The sequence below is a fragment of the Abramis brama genome (assembly GCF_963993115.1).
Source record: "Abramis brama genome assembly, chromosome: 9".
Lineage (NCBI taxonomy): Eukaryota > Metazoa > Chordata > Actinopteri > Cypriniformes > Leuciscidae > Abramis > Abramis brama.
Genome location: NC_139971.1, coordinates 18341589 through 18352543, shown reverse-complemented (window position 1 = coordinate 18352543; position 10955 = coordinate 18341589). Strand labels below are relative to the sequence as shown.

General features: G+C 43.5%; 1 protein-coding gene across 1 annotated transcript; it reads right to left on the bottom strand.

Annotated features, from left to right (window-relative positions):
• Positions 1 to 8368: 8368 nt before the first annotated feature.
• On the bottom strand, positions 8369 to 9658 carry LOC311089492 (uncharacterized protein F54H12.2-like; the record flags this gene model as incomplete). Its single annotated transcript, XM_084124215.1, has 1 exon — positions 8369 to 9658. One exon carries the CDS (start codon positions 9656 to 9658, stop codon positions 8369 to 8371), a length of 1290 nt encoding a protein of 429 aa, XP_083980341.1.
• Between the last annotated feature and the right edge of the window lie 1297 nt (positions 9659 to 10955).

Below are 10955 nucleotides of genomic sequence, written 5' to 3'. Positions count from 1 at the left end.
AACTGTCAGTAGAGATATTCATTTATCATAAAATTATGATTACGCTATATGCTGTTTTAAATCCTATTACAATTATAATTCACCAGTGTTTTAAAAACATGTATTATCTTCTGTAACGGCTGATAGAGATATTTCAACTACTATATTCATAAAGTATGCTATAGATTTTTTTTACTACTATTAATTCGTCAAATTATGCTATATTGTTTTAAACCGTATTACAATTATATTTCAGCACCGTTTTAAAACATGCATTGGTATTTTATCTGCTGATAGGGATTTGTTAACTACTCTATTCATTTATCACAAATTATGATTATACCATGATATTTTAATTGTCTTAATATCAGCGCATCTATTGCGCAATCAGCGCTAGACTGTTTTCCTATAAAAAAGGTTTTTTATTATGAAAACACGTGCCTCCCCGCGGCTTTTATTTTGAAAAGACGACGACATCCTGTTGTTGCATGTGGCTTAGCTTTTAGCTGCTAACAATGCTACAATTCAGTTTGCTATGTATATGCTTTCAGAAAAACAATTCTGATCGCATTAAATCGACGTTTTGCCATCGCGTTATCCGTTTATCATCTATTAACACGGCATCGCGGGCTGTTAGCGCTCCCGATGAGCAATGCATTGGTTCTAGCTTAGCACCATGTGCTAGTTGCTCTTAAATGGGTTTGATATCTTGTATCAATCTAGTTTTCCCAAATGCATCTGATTCACAAGACAGATCGATTTGTTTTGATATAATATTTTAAAAACATAAAAGTTTGTTTCAGTCACTTTCTTAAAACACACCATGTTTAAGACATCATGATTCATGAAGCAAACCACTCTTCATCGCCACCAGGTGTACCGTAGTGTAAACTACATCCTGTTAGGGTGAAATTGCGACCCCTAATGCTTCGGGGTGATAGGACAGGCTGATATAGTGAAATTGCGCCCTCTGCTGAGTCTACGATGCTATAACAACCTGTTATGGTGAAATTGCGCCCTCTGCTGAGTCTACGATGCTATAACAACCTGTTATGGTGAAATTGCGCCCTCTGTCTATCTGGAGTATGCATGACATTGTGTTATGGTGAAATTGCGCCCTCTGTCTACCTGGAGTATCTATGACATCCGTTTTATTGAAAATACTGCCGCCTATAGGTCTGTATGTATTATGATGCATGTTTCAATGTAAAAATAGCTGGCTGTTTGGTCTGAAAAGCATTTAAAATGTGATCTATATTTTTTCATTTTTAAATGATTTGATTTAGGATGTTATAAAACACTGATATTTTTATAAATCCAATATAAAAGTTCACCATGTGTTTTTATCACAGGTTCAAATCCTGAACAGAGAGCCTTTGATGCTATTAATATGTGTAAGTACGTATTAACCATTCTTTTATAAAAATTTAAATGAGCGTATTTTTTAAATTAGTCTTTTTATATAAATTAAATTGAAATCATTTTTAATTCACAGTAGCTGCTCAGACGATTGATCCGGACAGCTCAGCCAATGGTAAAGCAAGATTTCTCAAGATATGAGAAATCTATTTTTAAAATTCTTTTATGTTTATGAGAAATCAAATTTTTTATTTTTTAGATTTCATACAATTTATCACTCAACCCGGCTTCATCGATCTCACGCAAGATGACAATGAAGACCCAACCGTCATTGTAACTGACAGACCCCAAGCCTCCACTGACCCCACCCCGACGCCTGTTGATGATCAAATAGTTCCTGGATCCAAGGAATATAGTATATGCTTTTTTATACTATATGAAATTTGTAATAGTTCATGTATGTTTGTTTTAACTCTATGATTTTGTAATAGTTCGTGTTTTGGTCTGAAATCTAAAAATGGACGACACAGAACTGTCACCGGACGAGATTGAAATGCTAAGTATACTGCCCGATTCTTTAGAACAGTATTTGTTTAATCTAGATTCCCCTGCTATGTTGGATCTTTTTGAATTAGCCGTAAATCCAAATATGAATTTGTTTGATCCTCTGCTAAGCCTAGACAACGACCCCGTTGTACAATATGGCGGTGTTTTAAACAGCCCACCAGCAGCATGTACCGACGCTGATCCAGACGACACAGAACACCCTGCCGGTAATGATACTTCACAACCGCCCGCATCAGGTAATGTCGACCCTAATACACAGACTCGATTAAGCCGCACAGACATTGACAGGTTGATTCGCGAGGGTGGGGACGTTAACGGATATCATGTTTTACCACGACCTCGTTTCAATAGTGTGACGTTGAGAAGGACTACGAATCTGAGAGAGATTAACTCTACAGATTTGGCCGCTTACCACACGCGCTTACACGACATGCTTACTGGAATTGTGAATTTCGCTAGGGAATTTGACCCAAATTCTCCGGTGATTAATATCACATTGACGGCTCCCAGTTTACAGACGCCCGTTAGTGGGATTTTAACCACCGGTAATAATTACGACGTGGATGGGTTTATGGATCAAATTGAAAAAGTTTTACAGAGCAACGACCGGTTACTATCTAACCAAACCGTAGAATTTGAAGCTTCCCTAGCCATGAACAGACAAGGCGGGGGTAAGCCTCGTCGGAAACTCACGGACCTGGCTGTTGATGAGGTGATCAAAAGAAAAAAGACGAGTTTATTCTGCCCCACCAATATTTCAAATAATTTGTGCTTCTCCATCTGTCTAGCCCGTTTCCTTAACCCCCAACACCCCGAGAGCGAGTTAGAAAAACTGGCTACCGTCATCCAAAACAGCGTTGGCTTCTCAATCCAAGACCGAATCGGTCTCGGCGACATAGCCTCGTTTGAACGAGCGCTAGACATTAAAATCGTCGTATTTCACAGATCTAATGCCTTGGTCTTAGAAACCTACAAAAATTCCGACGAACCCCATCCAAAAACGGTCTTCCTGTATCTCCACAACGACCACTACTACATGATAACGAGTTTGACGGCATTCATCGGTTCGGATTACGTGTGTCCATTTTGCTACAAATCTTACACCAGCCGCAGAGACCATCGATGTAAGCACGCCTGCAACATCTGTTTTGACGCCGAATGTTACAGGTTCCCTGTAAGAATCATACATTGCCCCGATTATCTGCGTTATTGTAAATCGGCTTATTGTTTTGAAATGCATAAAAAAAACCCGCCTCCCGGTCAGGAATACCCTGCCTGTGATATGATCAAATACTGCAAACTATGTAACAGACGTTACGACGTTAAACCGGGCAACAAGAAAACCAAACACATCTGCGCCCCGGACAAATGCGTGCATTGTCGCGAACATCTGATGGACAATGGTGAGCATCAGTGCTTCATACAGCCTGTAGAGCCTAAAGAACCATGTGAGAAATACATCTTCTACGATTTCGAAACGCGTTACGAAAATGGTCGACACGTGGCTAATTTTGTCTGCGCCATCACATTCAAAGGCAAGAAATTTACTGCTAGCGGTACCGACTGCATAGCTAAGCTAATCAACCACTTCAGACAACCCCGATACAAAGGCTACTGTTTCATCGCTCATTACGCCTCCAGATTCGACGCCTTTCTAATCCTCGAGTATTTTTGCAAAGCTGGGATCGCGCTTGAGGTCATAATGCAAGGGTGCAAATTAATTCTGTTGTACGATGATGCATTTGCCCAGCGGTATATCGATAGCTACTCATTTTTTCCATTCGCTCTCGCCAAAATGCCCGCGGCGTTAGACTTAACGACGACTGAAAAAGGCTACTTCCCCCATCTTTTCAACAGGGTGGAAAATGAGAACTATTTCGGGCCATACCCCGACAAAAAGTTCTACAACTACGATAACATGTCGGATAAAGCCCGAGAAAAGTTTGATGCTTGGTACAGCACGGTGAAGGGCAAGTTCTTTGACTTCAAGAAAGAACTGTACGCGTACGGCGTTAACGACGTCGTCTTATTGCGCGAAGGATGCATGAAGTACAGGGCGTCATTCCTACACTGCACCAAACTCGACCCTTTTGGGTTCACGACAATCGCCAGCTGCGCGATGGGGGTCTTCAAAACACATTATCTCACCAGAAACACGCTCGCCCTGACGCATAACAAAGCGTACGTACATCAGAATAAGTCCTACTCCAACGGTTCGATCGAATGGCTCGAGTATGTAAAAAAGACTCGAAACGTAGACGTTCACCACGCCGTAAACCACGGCGAAGTATCGATCGGTAAGTACTTTTTAGACGGCTACTACGAGCAGGACGGCGTCAGGCACGGCTTAGAGTACGCGGGGTGCATCTTCCACGGGCACTGCTGTCGCTTTGAACCCCATCAGACGCACCCGTTGTCCGGAGTACCCTACGGGGTTCTCAGGAACCAGTTTGACGATAAGGTTGAAATTCTCCGGAACGCGTACGGTTTGCAAATCAAGGTTCTTTGGGAATGCGAATGGAACCGAATGAAAAAGACTGATCCCTCCGTGATAGAATTTATGGCCAATTATTCTGCCCCAGAGAGATTGAATCCTCGAGAGGCATTGTACGGAGGCTGAACGAACGCCTACAAACTTTATCACAAAGTGACCGGTGATGAGAAAATAAGGTATCTGGATAATAAGGTATTTAACCAGTTTGTATCCCTTTTGCCAGGCAAGGAAAAGCTATCCGATCGAACACCCCCAAATCATTTTCGCAGATTTCGAACCGATTGAAAATTATTACGGACTTATCAAAGCCACCGTGTACCCTCCCCGCAACTTACTGCACCCGGTTCTCCCTTACAGATGCCAAGGAAAACTCATGTTTCCGTTATGTAGAACCTGCGCTCAGGACCAAAACCAGACCACGAGCTGTACCCACACGGACCAGGAAAGATCGCTCTCGGGCTGTTGGGTCAGTATCGAGCTTTTAAAAGCCATCGAGAAGGGCTATGTGATAGCCAAAATAGACGAGGTTTGGCACTTTCCACAACGGTCAGACACGTTGTTTGCCGAATACGTAAAAACGTTCTTGCGATTGAAACAACAAGCGTCGGGCTACCCTTCTAATGTCGTCACGGATGCAGAGAAAGAGGCTTACATTCGTGACTATTTTGAAAAAGAGGGTATTCAACTCGATCCAGAAAAGATCAAGTACAATGCCACCCAAAGGGCAATCACTAAATTAATTCTGAATAGTTTGTGGGGACGCTTCTCTTTAAGACAGAACTTACCTCAAACGATTCTGGTGAGCGACCCCGAAGATTTCACCAGAATTGTTTTTGGCAATACCGACACGTTGACGTATTTCTCATTCATCTCAGATGATGTAGCTCTCATCCAGCATAAACCCGACAAAGAGAATGTTTGCAAGGCGCGCGACGTCAATGTTTTTGTAGGCGCTTTCACTACCGCGCACGCCCGACTGGAATTGTACGAATTGATGGACAGACTAGGCGACCGACTGCTATATTCTGACACAGACAGCGTCGTATTCGTGTCTAGGGACGGGGACTGGGAGCCTCCTCTTGGAGATTATTTAGGTCAGCTGACCAGTGAATTAGGCCGAGATGATTATATAACTACGTTCTGCTCGAGCGGTCCCAAGTCGTATGGATTTGAGACGGCCAAAGGTAAAGTTTCCATGAAAGCTAAAGGAATAACTCTGAATGCTAAAAATTCCCGAGCTATCTGTCTCGAATCCCTGATTGGTCTGGTTGACAGCTATGTGACGTCTCATGATAGATCCAAATACATCCTGGCTCAGACGGAAGACATAGTTAGGAATAAAAACTCTCTCACACTGCACAACAAATCAGTCGTTAAAAGGTTTAAGGTTGTCTACAATAAACGTAGGCTTCTAACGGACTACAGTACGCTTCCTTATGGCTACTGATCAGATGATGATGATGCACAGAGGCGGTCAGGATGTGTCCAATTTTGATTTCAGACTTCAACACCCTTTCAGCTGCGTTGTATCTGGGCCGTCCAATTCCGGAAAGTCTTATTTTGTAAAACTTTTGTTGGAAAAAGGTTTGAATATCATTTCCAAGAAAATTGAAAACATTGTTTGGTTGTATGATTGCTGGCAAACTTTGTACGATGATTTACTTCAATTGTATGACATTAAATTTATACAAGGAATACCCCAGAGTCTGAATGATGATGATTTACTGCCTGTTACCACCGCTAATCTTCTCGTGGTCGACGACCTGATGGAGCAAGCTAGCGCTAACGTTGAACTCCAACGTGTGTTCACTCAATACTGTCACCATCGTAATCTCAGCTCTATTTACATAGTGCAAAATTTATTTGCACAGGGTAAGTCCAGCCGAACCATCAGCTTAAATGCCAATTATATGATCCTGTTTAAAAATCCTCGGGACGTCCATCAAGTGGCGATGCTAGGACGTCAAATGTACCCCGGAAACACAAAATACTTTATGGAGTGTTATCACGACGCGGTCGACCGACCTTTCGGCTATCTAATGATAGACTATAAAGCAAAAACTCCGGAGCAGTACCGTCTCAGAACAGGATTGCTTTCCAACCGTCAAGTGGTTTATATCCCGAAAAAAAGAAGAACGTGATAACCATGTCCGCCAGACTTTGTAAGCATCTGCCGGTGTTAAAACTGCTACATAAAGCCACTCCTAAACAACGACGCCTTATTTTACAATCGGCGTCCGACGAATTCATTTTAGCGCTCTGCGAAGTGGCTCTAAACATCCTCTACGGGACCATTCCGGTCAACAGGCAGCAGTACCAAAAACTGAAAAAGAGAAAAGCGGATATTAAATTTGTAGCCAATAAAAAAATTGGTATAGCGGCCAAGAAACGAGTCTTCAACCAGAAGGGCGGGTTCCTGTTACCGCTCCTAAGCGTGGCTGTACCCTTTCTCACGAGCTTGATAGCAAATCGTTAGGATGGAGTATGCCGAGAAGATGTATTTAGTCCCTCACCATCAACTGGATAAGCTCAAGAGTGAAAATGCTTGCGAGAACATTCAACAGACCGTGGAGAACGATTTGGACGCCGCCATAAGAAATATTTTACGCCGCACCGATTTGAATCCTTACGAAAAAGTCAAACTTTACACCCATACCCTGAGCAGGTTTTTGACCATCGTTAAACAAGGTGATCGTGAGAGCGGTGTTTTAACTCTTTCGTTACCCGATCTTGATCCCGGTCATAAAGACGAATCAGCGACTGATGCTGCTAACGTAGAAGACGGTAAAGCTGAGGGGGCTGTTGTCGACGAAGTTCTGAAGAACGTGCCTTCGAGAAGTGTGAAAAACAGCAGATACATATTAGACAAGATGTCTAAAGCTAAAGGACTAAGTGCCTGGAACGAATCGGGGGAGTTTGTGTTCAGAGGTAAAGCCGTACAAGGGTCGCACATGGTCGATTTGTTAAGAAATGTTACGGCCCAGCAAAACGTTAGGGATGACCGGAGACCTCCAGGATGGTCAGAGTTTCTACGCGCCTTTGCCGAATTAAACATCCCCTTTTCTACGGTGCCCAATCAACAGGTCAGACGCACGATTAACTCTCTAAAGAGTAAACCTGTAGAGCCCCCATCACCTCCTGATAGACCTTATAAAAAAAAGACCAAGAGATATTCACCTCGCTTGGCTCCGCAGTTCGGAGACTCGGCTCTAAAGAGTACACCTGTAGAACCCCCATCACCACCTGTTAGACCTTATAAAAAAAAAAGGCACGGAGATATTCACGGCCCTTGGCTCCAGATTTCGAAGACTCTCCGTTTAAATCCTCGGCTACCGGTCGAGGGCAATGGTTGGAAATGTAACGATTTTGTGTGAACATTAATATGTATCTTATGATTAAATAAAAGACGATAAGAAATATAATGGTTTAAGCTTTTTTTTATTTATACGTCAAACACGTCTGCACACACTGAATACAGGATAACATTTTATCATTACAAACATTCGGTCTTATTCTCTTCACAGAGAGGGACACCATTTTATCATTTTTAATATAATCATCGGTGTATAGTTTCATCACGTGGTTATAGTCGTGACCTCTGGCTAAATGATATAGAAAAAACACGCAGTGCTGTCCACAGGTGTCCGATGAATAACCCTGGACGCGTCTGTCGGAATATAATACGTCGACGTCGTTGACGGCTAGAAAGTTACTGATGCTGATTGGAAAGCGGGGGCTGTTGGGCGGATTGCCGAAGCTGTCGAAAAAACAAGCGCTCCCCTCTTGGGGTAAATAAACGGCGATCCAATGCTCCCCCGGCAATCGAGCCGGCTGGGTATTAATGACGCAGAACGACGGTAAGATCCTCAACGGTTTTTTGGGTAGTTGATCGCTCGGTAGAACGCCGAGAAAATGAGTCCTGCACGTCATTTTATCCAAGATAGCTGTGAGTTGTAGCGTGTTCATCTCTCAATAGTGATCGATCAGTACCTGTCTGCGGTTAGACACTTCAATGAGGCTGTCGAATACTGCGTAAATGATTAAATTAATGGTATTCGGCAGCGCTTGTCTGAAACGAGCTTCGACTCTGATGTTCCCGGACTTGATCAGGGAAATGTGCTGACCGCAGTCTTCATCCGGTGTCAAACTAAATCCGTAAAGCGTGTATCCGTTCAGGAAATCATTCCTGTCGATACAGAGCGGTCGATCTTTAAGGTGTCTCCCGGTCGTCATCGCCAGCTGATAATATTCGCGTACTGCCAAACCGGCATCGAAATTAGGTTGTAGAGGCTTGGCGGGAAATTGTTGACCATCTACGTAGACTGCTAGGAATTCCAGATTGTAATGTTTGAACGCGAATGGATTTTTTTCGTAGGAGCCGGTGAATGCGTCGTTGTCGACCATACCGATAACGATAGACTTTGGCAGTGTTCCTAAAAACAGATTTTCTTGATTCGAAACACGAGAGCCGGCGGGTATGGAGAACGATTTTAGACAGACCCTATCGATGGGATACTTGGCCGTTGTCGAGAGCAGTGTCTGGGCGTGAGCCAGTCTCACCGGCGCTGATACGGAAACTTTTTTGACAAATAGGGACGCCGACAGTATATGTAATTTGTAATTCACGTCGTCGGACCTCATCAGACAGAATTCATCTTTCGCACGTATAAATCTTAACTTAACATCTAAGCCGTTAATTAAACGTTTTTCCTGAAAGAATATATCGCTGTGTATGGGGGCAAGAAGTTCCACCTCCCTGCTTCGACCAGTGTAGGTCGATCTCTTCGTCAACCCCTCGTTACGGCCTGCGGGGTCACGCACATCCATGTGACCGGCTGTGTCTTTGTGAAACAGTCCTGCGGTGAAAATAGATTCCAGCGTATATTTGCCGTAGTTGAGCAGACTTTCGATGATGCAGCGATAGGGATAAGTTCCGGAGCTTTGCGATATCAGGCGGTCGCCAAGGGTTACGTTGACTTGTGAAAACATAGTAGCAGCCAGGTAGTTTATTGGACCCACCGTTGCCGGATGAGCAATATCGTCTCCGTCAGGCTCTTTGATTTTCACCCGTAGATAGATCATCGTGTTATTGAGATCCACATAATCATCGCCGTTGCCGGCGATAAAAAACTCCAATGGTGCAGAGTCCGATATGGCCGATAATGGGGCTACTTCTAAATAGCCGTTTTTCTCAATAACGGTCTGCGTCAGCGGGACCGTAAATAGGTCCAACTCGGACTTGATGCATTCTCCCGACATGCGGTTTCGCGATGCTAAATCCTCTTTTTAACAGAGGTATAGCCATCCTGAACAGGCCTCTGAAAAGACCCCCTAAGCCTGCTCCATACATAACCCCTCCTCCGGCATAGCCCGGCAAACCCCCGCCGGCCTGATTTCGGTAGTAGCTGACATAGTCCGCGGTCTCTCCGGGTCTATAATAAACCATTTTTTGGTTTAAAGTGTAGTTTTACGATGACTTTCCCGTAAGAAAATGGTACTTCGTGGTTTTGATCGTCCTTCAACTCTATGGTGATGTCGGTGATGTGATCCTTGCTGATCGATGCGTAGTGGGGGGTGTCGTATCTAGCAATGACCGTGTCGTTGCTTTTCCCCGTTATATGTACGCATCTCAAAAGAAGAACGTAAGAATCACTGACCGCTTGATATTGGATAATGTCTGTGTAAACGTACATTGTGTAGAATCCGGCGTTGATATCGCATTGATGAGGGGCGTACATGATGGCGTTTGTGGTAAAATCGGGTTTTTTATGATAGTTTAAACCTCCGAGAGGTTTTAGCGTCATTCCTAAAATAGTGGCGAGTCTCCCACGAAAACTGACTGAAACGTTGGGTTTCGCGGTCAGAAACACCTTGTTTTGTATTTCGTCGTGATTCAATGCGGCCACTGGTGCCATAAGTTGATTTATAGCACGGAGGATCGCACGAATGTTTGCGTAGTAACCCCCGTTTATGTATAATTTCGCAATATTAGAAAAACCAATATCCGAGTCTTTGGAGGACTTGCTATCCGGGGGTTCCGGGGCCGTATGTAGAATGAAATGACCATCTTCGTCATTAAAGTTGTACCAACTTCTAGGATATTCGATTTCGGCGAGGCCGACTTCCCATTGTCCTTTCAAGTCTATAGCTTTTGCCAGTCTGGTTGTATAGGAGGATATGCGATTTTCAGGATAAACCAACCTAGATGCATTGCACGGTAACGTGACGTAGAACCCGTGCTCGTCCATGGCAGTCCTTGGCTCTTATGATCTCGTCCGTTAAACGTCGGGGCGTTTTAAGTCCACCAGAGTTTTTTTATCTATGTAACTATTAAATTTTGAAGGCCATCCTAGCCATTTCACTAAAACAAGTGTAGATTTCCCTTGTTTTTTCTGACCTAAAATCTTTTCCACTTTAAAAGATTTGTTTTTACTCACAATTATTTTTTGCAACTCTTTTTCATAAAAAACCCCCTCGATGACATCGCCGTCATAATCGGTGAGTCTGTAGACTGGTGGTTGACGCGGAATACACGCGGATATGGTGAAAAATTCCT